Below are 21882 nucleotides of genomic sequence, written 5' to 3' on the forward strand. Positions count from 1 at the left end.
GGACTGCAGTGACATGAGGTGCAATGATTAGTATGCTATTCTTTCACCTCTGGGACTTGGGTTTGAATCACTGTCCACATTGAAACCATAGACAAGTATAAGATAGCTAATATACTAAATTACTATTTGCCTAAGATAAGTATTGGGGAAGTCATGAGCAACATGTCCTTCCTGGGTAGTGGTTACCCAAGAATAATTAATGATTTCTATATAAATGAGGCAGAAATCTAAAACAAGCTAAAAGAGCTTAAAGCAAATAAAGCCCAGAGATGGATGGTATTTATCTCAAAGTACTAAAAGAGACGAAGCAAAAGATGTGTGCTGTACTGGCAGTCATCGTGAAGAACTTGATATACACTAAGGAGGTCCCACTAGGTTGGAAACAAGCTAAAATGGTATCGGCCCATTTCCAAAAGAGGTGACAAAGTAAACACTAGCAAGTAAGGAGCCATTATTCTTATTTCAGTGCCAGATAAAATAATCAAATCAATTATTTAAGGATCACCTGCATGACAAATATCTAGCAAAGAGCTGCCAATATTGATTCAGATGGAGAAGATCCTGCCCGAGCAACCTCCTCCAATCTTTTGAAGAAATGACATTCCAAGTGGAATATAGAGGACCCTATTTTGGACAAAGTGCACCTTGACCTCCAAAAAAACATTCAACAAAATTCTACACAAATGGCTACCAGAAAACTCAAAACTACAGGGATTCAGGGTAAAGCTTGGGAGTGGTTAAGAAATTGGTTGAAGGGTAGATAGCAGCGGGTGTTCAGAAAAACAATTACATTGGGGTGAGGGAAAGTGCTGAGTGTCCCAAAGATTGATATTTGGGCCCCCACTGCTTCTCATGTACACTGGATGTTCAGAAACTCAATACAAATTTCTCAAAGAGATGGGTAATTGAAGAAGTAAAATGAGTTGGTCAAAATATAAATATGTTAGTGGTGGTGGGGAAGCGGGGGGGGGGGGGGGGGGGGGGGAGGGTCAGTTGCTGAAAGTTAATATGGCCAAGTGTAAAGTCCTGCAGGAAGGAAGAGAAATGGATGATGTTCGTCCTCCATGAATGGTCTTGGAATAGAAAAAGAGAATGTTGAAAGAGAGAAAAGGTCTTTGCAGATTCAACACTAACTGTGCCAACCAATCAGAGCAGCAGTTAAAGTCAATAGGATGTTGAACTACGTAGTTAAAACACCAAACAATTTAGAGGAATTATCATTAAACTGTACAGGGTTCTGATCTGATCACATTTTGACTACTGTTTAATTCTGGTTACTTACAGGACATTCATTCCTTGGAGGCAGAGAAGAGCCACAAGGCTGATCCCTGGCATCTGAAATGGTGGGAAAGACTGAGGAAACTTGGGCTTTAAGCCTTGAAAGTAGACAACTGAGAAGTGAACTAATTGAGATATATAAGATGATAGGCAAGCTGGATCTGGAAAGTTACTTCAAGTTAAACTTCTGAGTGCACGACAAGGGTCACAGTTAAAGCTAGTAAAAGACAATTTCGAATGGACATCAGGAAGTTTGTCACATAAAGCGTCATCAATACATGAAATCAACTCTTGGGTAGAGGAGGAGAGACAAAAACCCTGCAAATATTAAGAAAAAAACAACTGGATGCCACGATTTGTAGACTGTGGGTATTTTAGGAGGGATAAATGAAGATGGGTTAATTGCTTATTCTGGTTCTTATTGATCCTGTGAATGCATAACTGCTTGCCATCAATTTTCCAGCCTTATTTAGATAGGCCTCAAGGTTGGCTGGTGTGGTAAATTGGAATATTACACTATTGTGCTAGTGGGTGCTCTTGTAATGATAAAGTGTATTGTTGTGACAGTTCAGCAAGAGCTAACTTCTACATCTAACCTATGATCACTTAAGGCTAAAACTATACAGAAAAGCTGGAAAATGTTATATATCTTGCAAATATGCAATCAACGCTGTTTAGCTATTCACTCACAATCCTGATGGAAGGCAGACTGGGGTTAAAATAGCAATATCCTAATGAAGAAGAATGTTAAAAAAGGTAATAAATATTGTCACACAGATGTTTTTACAAATAGTTCTCCAGCAAGATTGACATTAAATGGCACTTTGTAAAAAATGTTCTCCTTTCTAATGCAGACAACAATGAACAGAAAAATTTTTAAAAAGACAATCTTCCTATTTTTGGTTTACAATATTGGGTAGTATTTTAGCCACTGACTAAATTGACCACATTGGATTAGCTCAATCAGTGTCAAAAAAAAAATCAGGAGATAATCTGAAAACATTTTTTTAGAAAATATGTTTGGACTAATTTAAATATCTGGGTCAGATTCTTTGGGGAGAATTTTATGCTCACCCCGCATTGGGTTGGGAGGCAGAGAGAGCATGTAATCCGGTGGGATGATAGCGAGCTGGCAGGGAACCCCCCCCCCACCACCACCCCCCCCCCCCGCCCCCACCTTCCTGAATAAAACTCCGACCTTCGTTTTAGCTCCGCGTACGTTGATCCAAAACAAATTCCACATCTATATTTTCCCACCTGATTGTGATTAGTGGCAGCCCAGTTCCACATTTGGCCACAAGTAAGGATAGACTGTAATTCGGCGCTGATCCAGTTACTTTCACAGTTTGTATGAGGGTCCCACCAGGCCGAGCTGGTCTGGGGTCGACTGGAAATACTGGAGCGGAAGAAAAGATTAAAACTCATATTTAATATTTATATACATGAAAAGATCTCCATTCCTGTCTTTTTTTTAAATGCGAAAATCCTTTGGGATAACCCTCCATACCCCAACACTTTTGCGATGAACTTGCCTAGCCTAGTTAAGTGAGGTCAGTGTACCTCAAGGAAGAATAATCAGAATGCAAAATTGGAAGGAAAAATAGAAACAGAATAAAATATGTAGAAACTATAGGATAGATGTCACAAGAGAACCACAGAGAGTTTCCATATACACACTGACATATATACTGGACAAAATCGATTCTGAATTCTAAATCTACAGAATTAGGTAATATTTTGGACTTCACTGAAATTAGCTCAACTTGGACCATGCGATTTCTGATTTAGTGTGGAGTTTATCCTGAGCAAATTGTCCTGCTTGAGTTGTGTACCTATCATAACCTCTGCATTACCAACTCGTTCTTTCACACTAAACCCTGTCACCAGGTTTCATGGAGGCACCCAAGATCGCGTCGTTGGCACCAGCTCGACCTCATCGTCACAAGGCGAGCCTCCTTAAACAGTGTTCAAATCACACGCAGCTTCCACAGTGCGGACTGCGACACCGACCACTCCCTGGTGTGCAGCAAGGTTAGACTCAGACCAAAGAAGTTGCATCATTCCAAGCAGAAGGGCCACCTGCGCATCAACACGAGCAGAATTTCTCATCCACAGCTGTTATAAAAATTTCTAAATTCACTTGTAACAGCCCTTCAAAACACTCCCACAGGGGATGCTGAGACCAAGTGGGCCCAACTCAGAGATGCCATCTATGAGTCAGCTTTGACCACCTACGGCAAACGTGCGAAGAGAAATGCAGACTGGTTTCAATCTCATTATGAAGAGCTGGAACCTGTCATAGCCACTAAGCGCATTGCATTGTTGAACTACAAGAAAGCGCCCAACGAGTTAACATCCGTGGCACTTAAAGCAGCCAGAATCACTGCACAAAGAACAGCCAGGCGCTGCGCAAATGACTACTGGCAACACCTATGCAGTCATATTCAGCTGGCCTCAGACACCGGAAACATCAGAGGAATGTATGATGGCATTAAGAGAGCTTTTGGGCCAATCATCAAGAAGATCACCCCCCTCAAAGCTAAATCAGGGGACATAATCACTGACCAACACAAACAAATGGACCGCTGGGTTGAGCACTACCTAGAACTGTACTCCAGGGAGAATGTTGTCACTGAGACTGCCCTCAATGCAGCCCAGCCTCTACCAGTCATGGATGAGCTGGACGTACAGCCAACAAAATCGGAACTCAGTGATGCCAGTGATTCTCTAGCCAGCGGAAAAGCCCCTGGGAAGGACAGCATTACCCCTGAAATAATCAAGAGTGCCAAGCCTGCTATACTCTCAGCAATACATGAACTGCTATGCCTGTGCTGGGATGAGGGAGCAGTATCTCAGGACATGCACAATGCCAATATCATCACCCTCTATAAAAACAAAGGTGACCGCGGTGACTGCAACAACTACCATGGAATCTCCCTGCTCAGCATAGTGGGGAAAGTCTTTGCTCGAGTCGCTCTAAACAGGCTCCAGAAGCTGGCCGAGCGCGTCTACCCTGAGGCACAGTGTGGCTTTCGTGCAGAGAGATCGACCGTTGACATGCTGTTCTCCCTTTGTCAGATACAGGAGAAATGCCGTGAACAACAGATGCCCCTCTACATTGCTTTCATTGATCTCACCAAAGCCTTTGACCTCGTCAGCAGACGTGGTCTCTTCAGACCACTAGAAAAGATTGGATGTCCACCAAAGCTACTAAGTATCACCTCATTCCATGACAATATGAAAGGCACAATTCAACATGGCGGCACCTCATCAGACCCCTTTCCTATCCTGAGTGGCGTGAAACAGGGCTGTGTTCTCGCATCCACACTCTTTGGGATTTTCTTCTCCCTGCTGCTTTCACATGCGTTCAAGTCTTCTGAAGAAGGAATTTTCCTCCACACAAGATCAGGGGGCAGGTTGTTCAACCTTGCCTGTCTAAGAGCAAAGTCCAAAGTACGGAAAGTCCTCATCAGGGAACTCCTCTTTGCTGACGATGCTGCTTTAACATCTCACACTGAAGAGTGCCTTCAGAGTCTCATCGACAGGTTTGCGGCTGCCTGCAATGAATTTGGCCTAACCATCAGCCTCAAGAAAACGAACATCATGGGGCAGGACGTCAGAAATGCTCCATCCATCAATATTGGTGACCACGCTCTGGAAGTGGTTCAAGAGTTCACCTACCTAGGCTCAACTATCACCAGTAACCTGTCTCTAGATGCAGAAATCAACAAGCGCATGGGAAAGGCTTCCACTGCTATGGCCAGACTGGCCAAGAGAGTGTGGGAAAATGGCGCACTGACACGGAACACAAAAGTCTTAGTGTATCAAGCCTGTGTCCTCAGTACCTTAAAAGCAAAATACTGCGGATGCTGGAAATCTGAAACAAAAACAAGAAATGCTGGAATCACTCAGCAGGTCTGGCAGCATCTGTGGAAAGAGAAACAGAGTTAACGTTTCAGGTCAGCGACCCTTCTTCGGAAGAAGGGTCGCTGACCCGAAACGTTAACTCTGCTTCTCTTTCCACAGATGCTGCCAGACCTGCTGAGTGATTCCAGCATTTCTTGTTTTTGTTTCCTCAGTACCTTGCTCTATGGCAGCGAGGCCTGGACAACGTATGTCAGCCAAGAGCGACGTCTCAATTCATTCCATCTTCGCTGCCTCCGGAAAATACTTGGCATCAGGTGGCAGGACCGTATCTCCAACACAGAAGTCCTCGAGGCGGCCAACATCCCCAGCTTATACACACTACTGAGTCAGCAGCGCTTGAGATGGCTTGGCCATATGAGTCGCATGGAAGATGGCAGGATCCCCAAAGACACATTGTACAGCGAGCTCGCCACTGGTATCAGACCCACCGGCCGTCCATGTCTCCGCTTTAAAGACGTCTGCAAACACGACATGAAGTCCTGTGACATTGATCACAAGTCGTGGGAGTCAGTTGCCAGCATTCGCCAGAGCTGGTGGGCAGTCATAAAGGCGGGGCTAAAGTGTGGCGAGTCGAAGAGACTTAGCAGTTGGCAGGAAAAAAGACAAGAGCGCAAGGAGAGAGCCAACTGTGTAACAGCCCCGACAAACAAACTTTTCTGCAGCACCTGTGGAAGAGCCTGTCACACTAGAATTGGCCTTTATAGCCACTCCAGGCACTGCTTCACAAACCACTGACCTCCTCCAGGCGCTTACCCATTGTCTCTCGAGATAAGGAGGCCAAAGAATATCCTGAGCACAGCACTGCATGAAAACTATTTACATATAGATCACCATTTTGTAAAATTACAATTCTGCTTCTTCACTTTTGAAGAGATACGTTTCCTCACTTAAAGATGAGTAATCAGTAACCTGAACTGGCAACAGTCACTTTAAAATATAGGCTTGCACCTACAGAAGATAAATATCCAATTTCTTACAAAACATTTGAAATTGGGGAAAATGGAATATATTAGTTCTAATATTTATGGGTGGCCAGAGGGAATGAGGGAGAGTGTCAGCAGCCAGGAAACCCAGAAATACCATAATAGTGGAGGTCCTGCCGAGTTTGGATCTCATTTGAATAGTTTTATGTTGTTTCCCACCTGCCTCCGGACACGCTCCACAGCAATCAGGAAAGATCGAGTGTTAGTGGTGTTGGGTGCTCAGAGCCCGTCAGCAAGGAGTTGGGGAAGGAGAGATCGGGAGTGGCGGGGGGGGGAAATCGGGTTGCATGCAAGGGATCCGGTGGGAGACGATGCAGGGAGGTAGGTCGCGGGGAGGTAGGTCGCGGGGGAAATCACGGTGTGAGATGATGAGCGACGTCTGAAGATTGTGGGGGGCATCTGCAGGTCACAGGGTTGATCGGCCAATCTTGGGGAGGGAGAGATCACAACAGAGATTTGTTTGAGAGACCATGGAAGCAATCCTGATCCTCCTGATCAGTGCTAGAAAAGCATTTGCCTTTTGGATCTGCCAGATCACACCTCCATTCAGCTGCTTGGTTTCCCAAGCCATGGGAAACCTAGCCCACAGCCATTAAATTCAAATGTCTCCCAAAATCTGAGGAACAGGGTCTCGACCTGCCTCTCCAGAGCAGGTTACAAGGACCCAATCCTACCATGCTTAAGCTGAAAATAGGCATGTGGCTGCGGATTGGGTTTGGGTTTCACATTTTTACCAATTTAATGCCCTCAACCTTCTCCAGCCCATCTTGCGGGTGCGGGTGTGGGGGGGAGGGTGCAGGTGGGGGGGTTAAAATCCGTCCTCCCCTCCACACCCCCCACTCCTCCACATTGTCTTTAGAGAAGCCGCTCATACAAACTTAAGTAATATTTTAGAAATGTCCTCTTTGGGCACAGAACTAAACCATTTAACCCATTGTGTTTGTGCCTTATTTTATGGCAAACCATTGTTCATTTATACCAATTTTGGGGCCATTGATGTCTACTCACCTTTTATATTTGAATTAGTGATAATCAATTCATCCACAAAGCTCCAGTCTATTGCTTCACCTTCAGCCACAGAGATTAAATCAATTTGTTCTACAAACACTGGAGCATCTTTCATTAGGTCTAGGAGGCTGGTTGAGTTCTCCAAGCAGCTATGCCAAAGATCCACACATACAAACTTCCAGCTGAAACAACAAAATGGGCAATGGAAACCTTCATAAGAGTGTGCAACTGTCTGCCATACCTTAGCGAGCCAATCAGCTGTGTAGATACTGAGATAGATTTTGGTCTAGACCAGTTTCCAGACACAGACTCGGCACGACTCGGCTCACCCCAACCAAGAGGTCCGATGTACGATGAAAATTGGTCCTCATGCCTCATCAGCAGGCTCAGTGCAGCTGCTGGTGTTGGTCATGCCTCCTCTCCGCTTGGGTGAGCTGCCTGCCTCATCAGCAGCAGCCCTCAGGTAATTCCTGGGGCAGTGAGGATGAAGTATGGAATGGGCTCCAAGGTTTGTAGTGGTGGGGGGGGGGTGCAATTGCAATTCCTGTGGAGGAGTACTCCTGCTTCTCCTGACTGCACAGGAACATCAGAATTGAACCTAGCTTTTGTTGGCGGCTGCAAAAGAATTCTGAGTGCGGCAGACCCAGAGCCTGCTTCATTCATTGCTGGCAAACTTCCAGATGGGTGCACCTTCAACAGGCATTAGACCCCAATTTATATAGTTAAGGGAATTAAGGCCTGTTTTAGGCATCAGCACAAGCTGCCCCACTGCTAAATTGTTATGTTTTGTTCCATTTTACTCTTGAAAGATAGACGTGACATATACCAATTTCTATCCCTTCTTCTCAATACTTACCGTTGGTATCTCAATTCTTATTAAGACTCAAATCTGAAAATAATATTCCTAAAAGTTAGTATTGTAACAGATGAAACAATTCCTGCAGGATGAGAATTGTGCAACATCCAAATTGGTCACTCTACAGTGCAGTCGATGAAACAATACCTGAACTGGGCCTGCAATGCTCTCCACTTATTCTACAAATACCTTTTGAGAGCAGTACCTCCTTTTAAAGCATTACCCTGCATTATAACTCCCTCTTGCTTCGTCACAGGATGCCTTTAAAATCATGAGGGGAGATTTAGCTGGTCATGCGCCTCATTGTACTACATCATTTTGGTGGAGTTAATCCAGAACCATCAGGTAGATTGGAGTGTGCATACATCAGGGAGCCCACTAAATCTTCCATCCACTTAAACTAAATGAACAAAAACCAGGTGGGATCCCTTATAGATGTGTACTTCAACCTGTCCTATTTCCTAATATTTACTACGCCAAGTTAACCCAGTACATCCAGGAGCTGGACCAGGAAAATCTCCCTTTTGGTGTTCTCGATAGTTTATTGCATAAGTGTACCACATAACCTAATACAAGTCACTCAAATTAAATAGTCCTTTGGTATACAGAACTTGAGTATTGCTGAAAATAGATATTTTGTCGAAGCTTTTCATCCTGCACTCATTTACTTAAATTTCAAATAAAGCTTGGCAGTTAACTATCAGTCACCATAAACTGGTGCATTCTCCATGGCAACGCCTCTACCACAGTCCATTTGCCAACCAATCAGCACTCTCTTCTCATCCAGTATAAATTTGTTGCCTCCCCTTACATTGATATTCTTGCGAAATGTCATGACGAAACATGAAAAGCTTCGACAAAATGTCTCTATTTTCAGCAAACTAGGAAGATCCAGGTTTCCATCCCTGCTCTATAACCTCAGTCAGGATAGCAGTGAGCTGTTGACAATTGGCCAGAGTGTACCTATGTTAGGCAAGGGAAAAACTCCCACTCCTGGTCACTGTCCCTCCCCGCTACCCCCACCCCCCATGTTGGAAATCTATGAATGAGGGCAGGCTGGGTTCTGACTGTGATGACTGCATGATCCAATAGCCCACCAATACCGTCTGCATTGACACGCACATGAAGAATGGCTCCTTGATTGTTTGAACTCACAGAAGTGTAGTCCAGCATGAGTCATTGACTTCAATAGAGGACAGAGGAGGAGATAAATCAAGGAAAATGGGAATAAAAACAAACTTGCTGAAATGAACGTAAAGTTACTCCTTTAAAAAAAATACATTCTGCTCACACTCCAAATTGAATCAATTTAGTGCACATCAGTTGATCAAAACCAATGTCAGTCTGTGGGAAGACAACTCAGCATATTGTCTTACATTTGAGATTGCTTTGTGATCTCTGTGATCGAAATTAAATGGATGCAGGAAGAAGTTCATTTTCAAGAAAAAGGCAACAAATACTTTTTTTTTCCTCGGAGGCCACTGGTATTTAGTGGTGATGTTAGATAATGACCTTGTGTTTCTGTAGGGTCCTCCCTGCTGTAACTTAGACTGGAGATTGGAGGAAACCCCAGAGGAACAATGTAAAAGGCCATTTTTAGTCATTGATATATTTCTCAGGAGCGATTCCACCAATCTCCAGTCAGAGGCTCCCCACCCCCCACAACAGCACCCACCCATCCACCCAACCCCCCGACCACCACTACCAACATACCCCCATACCCACCACCCCGCACCCCCCACACACACACCCCCCGCCCCCACCCTGCCTGGGACTTCAGTAACTAAGCTTACCTGAAAAACTCCCCAATAAGATGAAACAGCACCTTTAATATCAGGTCTGAACCTAAATCTATATCATATATGTTTGTGACAGCTAGCCCTCCCCTCTGTAACTAGCTGCTTTATTAATATTTATTACCATCAATTACTGGGTGATTTTAACTCCATATGGCTTCAGGGTACAATATTAATATTAAACAGAATTCAACTTAAGCTTATTTATGGTGCAATAATGGAAATATTTACATATTATTGAACTGTGGGGGATGGATAGCAGCATCGTCTAGAGACTAGTCAGTTTTCCTGTCACAGTACAGCCTTGCATACTTAGTAATATCCTCTCCTTCTGGCTCACCGGATTTTCCTTACCTAGCAGGGTTGGTATTGTCAGGGTTCCACGCACAAGTGATGTTGCTTCTAACACTCTGAAACAATCTGCTGTTGTGGTTCAGGGTCACTATGAATCCACCGGTTATGTAACCTTTGTATCCGAAGCAGATCTGTTTGAAATAGCCAAAAAATTATTAGCTCAAATATCAAAACTAATGCAAGTAACAGTTACCAAGGCTCATACTATGGCTGTGCCAATAACTTTGAGTGGTGCTTTAGGGGAGGCAGTGGCGTAATGGTATTGTCACTGGACAAGAATTCAGGCCCCCAAGCTGATGCTCTTGTGGACATGGGTTTGAATCACCATGGCAGAGGGTAAAATTTGAGCCCAATTGATAAAAAAAATCTGGAATTAAAAGCTTGTCTCACGGTGACCATAAAACCATTGTCGATTGTTGTAAGAACCCATCTGGTTCGCTAATGTCCTTCAAGGAAGGAAATCTGCCCTCCTCACCTGGTCTGGCCTACATGTAACTCTAGACCCACAGTAATGTGGTTGACTCTTAAATGCCCTCTGAAATGGCCTAGAAAGCCACTAAGTTCAAGGGCAATTAGAAATGGGCAACAAATGCTGGCCTCACCAGTGACGCCCACATCCAATGAATGAAAAAAACCTAAACTGGTCCTTTATCCATAAGGAAATAGAAGACACTTATATTGCAACATTTGAACATCTGTGGCCTCCTCACATATATTTGAGTATATTAGTGGCTTTGATCAGGGAAGTTAAATGTTATCTGAAAGAAGCACATAAATTGTCGGAAATACACAGCAGTTCAGTCAGTATCTTCAGAAATAAGTTACAACATTTCATGTGTAAATCCATCATCAGATGGGTGTGTATCTTCAGTATTTGCAGATTATTTTCTTTAATTCGGAGATTATGCTTGTTTTGTAAGGGCAGAGCACTGTATCACATAACATGCAAAGTATTATCCTGCTGATAAAACACAGACTAACCTAAACTGTTCCTTTAAGACCAGAAAGTCCAATGTTGTAAATAGGTACAACATGAGTTTAATTACCAGCTAAGCACATCCTGGGCTGAATTTTCACATAGGTATCAGGACCCCAGTGTCAGCAACATATGTGGGTCCCAAGCCCGCGCATGGCCTCAGTGTGTCCGCCGGAGAAACTATATGTGATGCGACCTCCTAATTGGCTGCCTCTGCATTCACCATCCAATTAAGGACAGAAGGCAAACCAGGGAAGCGGGAGGCCCAAAAGGAGGGCCCACAGCAATGTCCAGATAGCAACCCTACCGGGCTCATGGAGGCCTCCCTTTTCAATGGTGAAAATGCGACAAAGTACCGTGAGGGACCTCAGAGTGGAGGGTTTATCCATCCAGAAGAGTGACCGCAGCTACTCCTGAACCCCTCTGAGCATTGCGACCTCATGATGCTGCCAATTAATTCAGCAACCCATGGCCAACTGACCTCCTGGCGAGAGACCGCCTCCATAGCAGTGCCAGGCTCCAGACACAGCAGAGCACCCTGTGTCCCCAGAAAGTTGCAGCACTGGAAGAAAATGGCCCTTGATCGGGGCCTTAATTGACTTTATTACCTGCCTTCCTCCGTGGATTCGGCTGCCAATTATTGTGGCAGGCCAAACCTGGGAAAATCAGCCAGAGCATCGGGGAGCCTTCCCAATGGGGTTTCCCATGACCTCCCCAATCTCCATCGGGCTAGGAAAAACAGCCCACTGAGTTTAATCCAGGGCTAATTGTTTTCTCAATGGATTGCTAACTGTTCTAAGTCCCCAGCTCCTCACTGAGATTAGAAAAACCAAGTTTTTCATTGTGCTTATATTCTACATTAAATATTTCACAGAAATTTGCAGGCATGCCAAAGTATGATAAATATACACACGTGTGCACATATAGAAACTTGTCTCATATTAAAAACTGTAGGTAGGTTACATATTCTTTGCAGTAACTATTACACCTGCAGGTGATACTGTGATGAGCTATCCCAAGGTTAGAATTTAGCATTATATCAGTTCAAAATACCTACAAAAATAAAATATTTGATTTAACCCACTGTATTTCAAAGCCTGCCCACCAGGAACCTCTACAGTAATGCTTCTGCTGAGTTCCTGAGGATTAGTTAAATGATAACCCTGATAATGGGGCATCTCAGGGATTAAAATCAGAGCAGTGTCCTACACACCAGATCTACACGGTTTTAACAGTCAGATTTTAGATAGCGTGGGAAACCCTCAGCCCATGTAGACGAAAGCCTCAGTGATATTCAAAAATCAGGTGGCTGACGAAATTTCAGATCCTGATGACATTTTAACTGTAGCAGCACATTCAGTGCTTGGTGCAGTAACCCCCCCACACTCACCTCACCCCAAGGATCATGGAGCAGGAGTCCTCTTGTGGGCCCCACAATGAAACCCAGGGCCTCCCCTGTCCCAGGTTTCCATCCCGACCACGATTGCCTCACACCATCCCATCCACTCACCTAAATGCTGCAAACTGTTCCCTCGGGTCCCTGGCTGCATCCTCCTGCAGCACTCACCCAATTCCACCTGCCGACTTCATGTCATTGATGTCGGCTTCAGGCAGGAGTCAGGCCGAGGAGTTAAAATGTAACAAGCCCTCCAGCTTGCTTGCTTGCCCTCCAGCTCCACCCTCACTCCTCGTCCCCAGCTAAAATCAGGGTTCAAGTCTCCATGGGAGGTGCCATTGTGTTTGAAGCCCAGCACACCCTGTACCTTTACCATCATGCTGCTACTGAGCTCCAGAGCATTAGTTAAATGGTAATCATAGATTGACTACATTAATGTCTAAGTGAAGGTCTATTAGTAGCATTCAAAGCAAAATTTTCAATGGAATTTGTTAGATGGGCAAGGAATTCCCGTCCTCCTAACTCAGGGGCAATGAGGATGGGAAATGACATTCATTGGCACCCACTGTGATAAAAACCAGGTCTAGGAGAATGGAATGCCCACTCACCATTTCCACCCTCATTTGTAAGAAAGAGATATAGTAAAAGAAGGCACTTCTCACAGAGCGATTTAATGGAATTCCTGCCCGAGAAGAGGGAACCTTACAATCATCTCCTTCCTTCCCCACCACTCCCCCATAAAACCTGACTACATTTAGTTTGACTGTGCCTTGTGCAATTCCATGGGTAGTGTAAAAATTCCCACAACTCACACAGGATGAGCAGTATCCCTTCATGAAATTGGTGGAAATTGGACAGCAAGGTACAACAATATATCAATGCAGCAACATGCTGTACCTTAAGTGCTTGGATAAAAGGTTTGGCCCATGATTTTTCAGGGATCACCATCAAAAGATACTGAAAACATTCCTAGCTCCTCCGGAGCTAACAGGAATCAGAGATCGAGTCATCAATTGTAACTTTCAAGGGCTTCCCAGCAGCCAGTTCCATATGGTAATACTGGAACAGTCTGGGAGCATGCTACCTGCATGATTCCTTCCTCTCAGATTTGTGAGATTTGAAATACAAACTGAGAAACCAGTGATTTTAAAACGGATGGGCAAGAGGGAATACTTGATGAGGCGCCAACTTATTTTTCACGCAATCAGGGCTGAATTTTCCCAGCCAGTTGGGCTAGGGCTGGGAGGGTGGACGGCTAGCTATATGGCAAGGCAACGCATCGAGTTGGGAGCCCGATGTCTTCCCGGCACATGGTATATTGCCAGTGCTGGGGAGCCCAGTGGCTCGACTGCCCAGCAGGCAGCCATTTGAGCCACTTAAGTGGCCAATGAATGGTCACTTTCTGCCCTCACGAGTATTTTGCCTGCATCAGGAGGTCCCATCACTGCAAGGAGACTGCCCGGTAAACCCGGGTGGCCTCCGAGTGGATTCCTGGGTGTGGGGGTGGAGGGGTTGATGGGAGGCGCCTTCTTTATGGGCACTTCATGACCCACAGAGGGGCCCCCTGGCAGCAACGGCCACTCCCATGGCAACGGGTTGTCAGTGCACCACTAATTGGGCCAGCAGCTCTTGGGGGTGGGCCGGCATCGTCAATTGCACTGTGGCCTGTTAATTGGCTGCTGCTGGCAAAATGCCACCCAACTCATAGAGAGAGATACAGCACTGAAACAGATTCTTCGGCCCACCAAGTCTGTGCTGACCATCAACCACCCATTTATACTAATCCTACATTAATCCCATATTCCCTACCACATCCCCACAATTCTCCTACCACCTACCTACCGACACTGGGGGCAATTTACAATGACCAATTTACCTATCAACCTGCAAGTCTTTGGCTGTGGGAGGAAACCAGAGCACCCGGCGGAAACCCACGCGGTTACAGGAAGAACTTATAAACTCCACACAGGCAGCAGCCAGAACTGAAGCTGGTTTGCTGGTGCTGTGAGGCTGCGGTGCTAACCACTGTGCCACTGTGCCACCCGAGGGTCCTTGCCTCCCCCTTTCAGTCCCAGTGACGGGACTTCAATGGCCCCAGTAAAATTCAGCCCTCAGTGGCACTGATTCAACATGAATAATTAGGTAAATGGAAGGCCCTGATCAGTTTGAGGATTTCCTAATAGTCGGATATCGCTCTCACAAGAGTGGTGATTTTTCCTCTCTGCCGTAGTGCTACTTACATGTGTATATTTTGTAACATCGTATCTGCATCTCGAATCTCGAGTGGCCTGTAGAAGATGTTGTGGATTGTAAACGCTGAACCTTCCACAATACGGCTCCGTCCAACTCACACGATGCCCTTCAGTGCCAGGATCTGCTGTTCCTGGTAGGACAACAAAATCTAAACTAATAAAAAGGTCTTTTTTTAAGGGTAAAACAAGGGGAATAAATTACAATGACTATAATGTAACGACTCTGTACAGCAAAATATTTTCAAATAGTATCATGCCAGTAAGAAATCATTCAATGGTCGGCGGTAAACCAAGGGCAAATAACTTAGATCAGTAGCTTCATGTCTAACTCAACAGCAGTGCACTTAGCACCGGGAGATGGTGGTGTAGTGGTAATGTCACTGAACTAGTAATTCAGAGGTCCAGGCTAATGCTGGGGGGAGATGGGTTCAAATCCCACCATAGTAGCTGGCAGAATTTAAATTCAATTAATTAATAAAAATCTGGAATTAAACGTTAGGCTCAGTAATGGTGCTATGAAGCTATCATCGAATGTTGTAAAAACCCATCTGGTTCATTAATGTCCTTTAGGGAAGGAAATCTGCCATCCTTACCTGGTCTGACCTATATGTGACTCCAGACCCACAGCAATATGGTTAACTCTTAACTGGCTTCTGAAATGGCCTAACAAGCCATTTAGTTGTCGAGAACAATTAGGGATGGGTGAAAAATGCTGGCCTTGCCAGCGATGCCCGCAGGCCATGAAAGAATTAAAAAGAATGTTCACTTTTATTCCGAGTACTTTCAAAATTCAGGAAGATGGTGTTGCAGAGGAATATTAGTAAAAGTATTAAATTGCTGAATGTAAATAATTGATGGCAACCTGTTAGAAACAGGCACAATAGAGGAAATTTTCAGGAACATCAGCTGGCGCTTAAACACATCCAGTTTGTTTGATATTTGCTACATCCAGGCAATCCAGCATGCCAGACTGCAAAGCCAAGTAAACTGCCTTAATTTTTATTTGTAGAGGTAACATCCTGCAACAAACAAAGCAGATTATTCCACACAAAAGATTAGCAAAAATTAAAACACACAGAATTAAAGATAGCTTTGTGACAGGAGTTGGTAAATGGTTTGGAGGTAGGAGGCAAAGAATTGGGATTCTCAGTTCTCTGGTTAACGGATGTGACAAGTACTGTTCCCCAGGGATCGACTATCACCATATATATATTAATGGCTTGAATGAAAGAATAGAGACTAATATTTCCAAGTTTGCAGATGACATTAACTTGGGAGGCACAGTGAATTGTGCAAATGAGATCCAGAAGTTATAAAGGAACTGCCTTCAATTTTGGGCACTGTACCTCAGGAAGGATATATTAGCTTTGCAAGGGGATATGGTGCAGATTCACCAGAATTATACCAGGGCTTAAAAGGTTAAAATATGAGGTGAAGTTGTATAAATATGATTTCAGCAGGGTAAATATAGAGAAACTATTTCTCCTGGGAAAGGAATCCAGAATAAGTGGTCATAATCTTAAAATTAGAGCAAGGAGTGAAATCAGGAAGTACATTTTCACCCAAAGGGTAGTAGAAATCTGAAATATTTGCCCACAAAATACCATGCATACTGGGTCAATTGAAATTTGCAAGGCTGAGATTGATAGATTGTTGTTAGGTGAGGGTATCAAAGGGATATGGAGCAAAGGTTAAAAATGATGAGGACTTGGTGCTTAATATTCAGGGATACAAAGTGCTCAGAAAAGATAGAGAAGGAAAAAAGGTGGGGTGCCAGTACTGATTAGGGAAGACATTGTAGTACCGCAGAGAAAGGGTGTCCTTGAAGCGGCAATTTATTGGTTAGAGGTGAGAAGAAAAAAGGATATAATCTCGCTACTGGGTGTATTCTATTGTCCTCCAAATAGTAAAAGAGAGATAGAGGAGCAAATCTGCAGGCAAATCACAGAGAGGTGCAAGAACTATAGGGTAGTAATATTAGGGTACTTACTTCTACTACCCAAATATTGATTGGGATAATGTTAGAGGACTGGGTAAGGAGTGGAAGGAATTTCTGAAATGTGTTCAGGAGAACTTCCTTGACAAGTATGTACTCAGTCCAACTTGGAAGGAGGCATTGCTGGATCTAGTGTTGGGGAATGAAGTGGGCCAATTGGACCAAGTGTTTGTAGGGGAGCACTTGGGTAAGAGTGATCATTGTATCATAAGGTTTAGATTAGTAATGGAAAACAGCAAGGAATAATCTAAAGTAGAACTTCTAAATTGGAAGAGAGCTAGTTTCAATGGGATAAGAGGGGATCTAGACAGGGTAAAATGGAATCAAAGACTGACAGGAAAATCTATAACACAACAATGGGTGATCTTTAAGGAGGAGATGTTTCAGGTACAGGCTCAGTACATTCCAACAAGAGCGAAAGATAGGGGAACCAAAGCCAGGGCTTCTTGGATGATGAGACAGAGAAAGAGAATATGATGAAACAAAAAAATGAGGGTGTATAATGCATGTCCAGTGAATTCTTCAAGTGAGAAGCAAGCCAAGTTGAGAGGGGAAACGAAGAGGGAAATAAGACGGGCAAAGAGAAAATATGAGAATAGAATAGCAGTTAACATAAAAGGGAACCCAAAAATCTTCTAATGGCATGTAAATAGGACTGCAGCAGTTCAAGGATGCAGCACACCATCACCTTCTCAAGGGTAAGTAGGAATGAGCAATAAATGTTGGCCTAGCCAGTAATGCCCACATCCTTTGAATGAATAAAAAAAAGTAAGTGGGTCGAAGAGGCGGGGTTGGGCCTATTAGGGACAAAAAACGTGATATATGCCTAGAGGCACAGGGCAAGGCTCGAATACTTAATGAGTACTTTTTATCGATGTTTACCAAGGAAGAGGATGCTGACAAAACATCAAGAGAAGCAGAGATGGTAGAGGTAATGGATGGGGTAAAATTGATAGGCAGGATGTGCTGGAAAGGCTGGCTGTGCTTAGAGTGTACTTAGCACTGCAGCCTCACAGCTCCAGCGACCCGGGTTCAATTCTGGGTACTGCCTGTGTGGAGTTTGCAAGTTCTCCCTGTGTCTGAGTGGGTTTCCTCCGGGTGCTCCGGTTTCCTCCCACATGCCAAAGACTTGCTAGTTGATAGGTTAATTGGCCATTATAAATTGCCCCTAGTATAGGTAGGTGGTAGGGAAATATAGGGACAGGTGGGGATGTGGTAGGAATATGGAATTAGTGTAGGATTAGTATAAATGGGTGGTTGATGGTCGGCACAGACTCGGTGGGCCGAAGGGCCTGTTTCAGTGCTGTATCTCTAAACTAAACTAAAGTAAACTAAATAGTGGGGCTACATTAGCTATCCTCTAATCTGTTGGAACTGTTCCAGAGTCTACAGAATTTTGAAAAATGACCAACAATGCATCTACTATTTCTAGGGCCACTTCCTTAAGTACTCTGGGATGTAGATTATCAGGCCTTGGGGATTTATCAGCCTTCAATCCCGTCAATTTCCCTAACACCATTTCCCTACGAATAATGATTTCATGCAGTTCCTCCTTCTCACTCGACCCTATGTTCCCCAACGTTTCTGGGAGGTAATTTGTGTCCTCTTTTGTGAAGACAGAACCAAAGTATGTATTTAATTAGTCTGCCATCTCTTTGTTCCTCATTATAAATTCCCTCGTTTCTGACTGTAAGGGACCCAACATTTGTCTTCACTAATCTTTTTCTATTCACATATCTATAGAAGCTTTTACAGTCAGTTTTTATGTTCTCTGCAAGCTTACTCTCATACTCTATTTTCCCCTTCTAAATCAAATCCTTTGTCCTCCTTTGCTGAATTCTAAACTGCTCCCAATCCTCAGGTTTGCTGCTTATTCTGGCCATTTTATATTTCTCCTCCTTGCATCTAATACTATCCCTAATTTCTTTTGTAACCCACAGTTGATCCACCCTTCCTGTTTTATTTTTGCGCCAGACAGGAATGAACAATTGTAATTCATCCATGCACTCTTTAAATATTAGCCATTGCCTATCCACTGTCAACCCTTTAAGTAACCTTCCCCAATCTATCATAGCCAACTCACGCCTCATACCTTCATAGTTTCCTTTATTTAGATTCAGGACCCTAGTTTTGGATTCAACTACTTCACTCTCCATCTTAATGAAGAATTCCATCATATTATGATCGCTCTTCCCCAAAGGACCCCGCACAACAAAATTGTTAACTAATCCTTTCTCATTACACAATACCCAGTCTAGGATGACCTGTTCTCTATTTGGTTCCTCAACGTATTGGTCCAAAAAAACCATCACGTACGCACTCCAAGAATTCCTCCTCTACAGTATTATTGCTAATTTGGTTTGCCCAATCTATATGTAGGTTAAAGTAACCCATAATTACAGTTGCACCCTTATTGCATGTGTCTCTAATTTCCTGTTTAATGCCATCCTCTACATCACCACTGATGTTTGGGGGTCTATACACAACCCCCACCAATGTTTTCTGCTCCTTGGTGTTTCTTAGCTCCACCCATACAGAGTCCACATCAGGATTCTCTGAGCTAATATCATTCCTCACTATTGTACTGATTTCTTCTTTTACTAACAATGCTACTCGACCTCCTTTCCCTTTTTGCCTGTCCTTCCTAAATATTGAATATCCCTGGATGGTCAGTTCCCATCCTTGGTCACCCTGCAGCCATGTCTCCGTAATCACAACTATATCGTATCTATTTGTACGGTAAATTAATTTAAAAGAAATAAACCCTGTTGCAGTCAACAAGGAGAGGGACAAGAGGGGACCCTTTCAACCGCTCCTCATCTGATCACTGGTTACCAAAATTGAGGCTCATGGAATGGGGAGTCCGTGTCAGCATGGATAAAAAATTGGCTTACGGACAGGAAACAGCGAGTCATGGTAAATAGTTGTTTTTCAGACTGGAGGATGGTAAACAGTGGTGTTCCCCAAGGGTCAGTGCAAGACCATTTACTTTGATATATATAAACGACTTGGATAGTGGAATACGGAGTGAAATTTCAAAATTTGTCAATAATACCAAACTTCAATGTCTGGCAAATAGTGAAAACGATACTAATCAACTGCAACTGGATATAGATAGACTAGCAGAATCGATAGACAAGTGGCAGATGGAATTTAATACAGAGAAGTGTGCGGTGTTGCATTTTGGCAGAAAGGATAGGGAGAGGCTATATAGACTTAGTGGCATAGTTCTAAAGAGTGTGCAGGGACAGAGTCCCTGGGGTCCATCTGCACAGATCCTTGTAGGTGGTAGAACATATTGAGAGAGTAGTTAGCAAAGCATATGGGATCTTGAGCTTCATAAATAGAGATATTGAGTACAAAAGCAGGGAAGATATGCTGAACCTTTATAAAACTCTGTTTAGGCCACAACTAGAGTATTGCATCCAGTTCTGGTCATCACACCCTTCGAAAGGATGTGAGGGTCCTTGAGAGGGTGCAGAGGAGATTTATCAGAATGGTTCCAGGGAATGAGGGATTTTAGCTACATGGTTAGGTTGGAGAAGCTCAGGTCATTCTCCTTGGAGAAAGGAGATTGAGGGAAGATTTGACAGGTGTACAAGATTATGACAAGGTAAACAAGGAAAAGCTGTTCCAATTAGTTGATGGTACAAGGACTAGGGGACACAGATTTGGCAAGTGATAGAGAGGGGATGTGAGGAAAAACTTTTTTATGCAGCATGGTCATGACCTGGACCTCACTGCCTATGAGGTTGGTGGATGCGGAGATAATTAATGATTTCAAAAGGAAATTAGTTGGGTAGTTGAGGGAAATAAACTTGCAGAGTTACGTGGGTAGAGAGGGGGAATAGGACTGATTGGATTGTTTTACAGAGAGCTGGCATTGACTCGATGGGCCAAGTGCCCTCCTTCTATGCCATAATGACTCTATGATTCAATGACTAAGGTAGTAGATGGAGTTGAGGTACAGATTAACCGAATAATCGATCAGGCTCGAGGCGCGGAATGGCTTGATCCTGTTCCTATTTTCCTGATCTTTTATCCCATTTGCTGTTTGTGGATCATTCTGTGTGCAAACTGGCTGCCCTCTTTGTCTACGTAACAGTGACTACATTTCAAGAAGTCATGAATGCATTTAGTGACAACAGTAATTGCCAATTGTGGTTTTCTGCAGGCAATACAGAGATAACTTACTGGCAGCCTTTCGTCTCATGACATGATAGAATTGACGGCCAAGATGCAAACTGTGTTAACTGCTGTCTCCAGTGTTGTGTTAATGCTCTGCAGAAGAATGGACTGTCCTCTCCAGGGTGCAAACCTGGGAAAAATTTATGGAGACCCTAGCCACCAAAACATCAGGGACCCTTCTTGACCTCCCCAGTTGGATCCAAAGGAGCGCAGAGCACTACACTTGGCACCGGCTTAGTTGCCAGAATTGACGGAATTATTACATATTTAGGCATCAGTCCGTCTTTGGGCTCCGCTCCAAACTTTTTTGTCAGGGTTTACTCCCTTAGCCTTCATCTCTCCCGAGGTATCCACAAGACAGTGGGGTTATTTGCCCATAGCTGGGAGTTTGATTTATGAGCGCCAGAGCACCTGTGGGCTTGTGCGCTATATGTCTGGGGGCTAAACCTCCTCAGAGTTGCTCTGAAGCTTTAGCCCTGGGCCTCGAGGGATCCAGTTTCTGCATGTTGCCATGTGGAGGCACAGCAGAGGACTTGTCAATGGGGAGGTTGTGTACTGACAGGAATAGACTTGGCAATTGGCTCTCAATTTTACATCGCTGCTAGCCAGCGTAGGCTGAAAATGAGAAGCACAATAGCAGACAAAAGGGAGAAGCACACTAACTCTCTTCAGCCGCATGCTAGACACATCGCATCAAGTTGTTGGACACATAGAGACAACAATGCAGATGTCAACACAGATCTCACTCAATGCCCAGCACTAACAACCTATCCCTAACAGCGTAACCCTGATGTCAATGGAAAGTAACATTGGGTAGGGTGTGAAATGGGAATCTGAACCAAACCAGTCCATTTCTGCCCAGTGGGTTAAGT

The 21882-nt window shown here is 44.1% G+C and overlaps 1 protein-coding gene across 11 annotated transcripts in view; it reads right to left on the reverse strand.

The window, feature by feature from the left end:
- LOC137360749 (fibrocystin-like) overlaps positions 1 to 21882 on the reverse strand; it is a 604145-nt gene that overhangs the window by 495859 nt on the left and 86404 nt on the right. For all 11 annotated transcript variants that reach the window (XM_068026018.1, XM_068026015.1, XM_068026020.1 and 8 more), the window contains 4 exons: positions 14815 to 14957; positions 10203 to 10333; positions 7197 to 7378; positions 2536 to 2674 (listed from right to left, as the gene is read on the reverse strand). In XM_068026018.1, the coding sequence (XP_067882119.1) occupies positions 2536 to 2674; positions 7197 to 7378; positions 10203 to 10333; positions 14815 to 14957 (595 nt within the window). The remainder of the gene's footprint in view (positions 1 to 2535; positions 2675 to 7196; positions 7379 to 10202; positions 10334 to 14814; positions 14958 to 21882) is intronic.

The sequence above is a fragment of the Heterodontus francisci genome, chromosome 3 (genome assembly GCF_036365525.1).
Source record: "Heterodontus francisci isolate sHetFra1 chromosome 3, sHetFra1.hap1, whole genome shotgun sequence".
In the NCBI taxonomy this organism is placed as follows: domain Eukaryota; kingdom Metazoa; phylum Chordata; class Chondrichthyes; order Heterodontiformes; family Heterodontidae; genus Heterodontus; species Heterodontus francisci.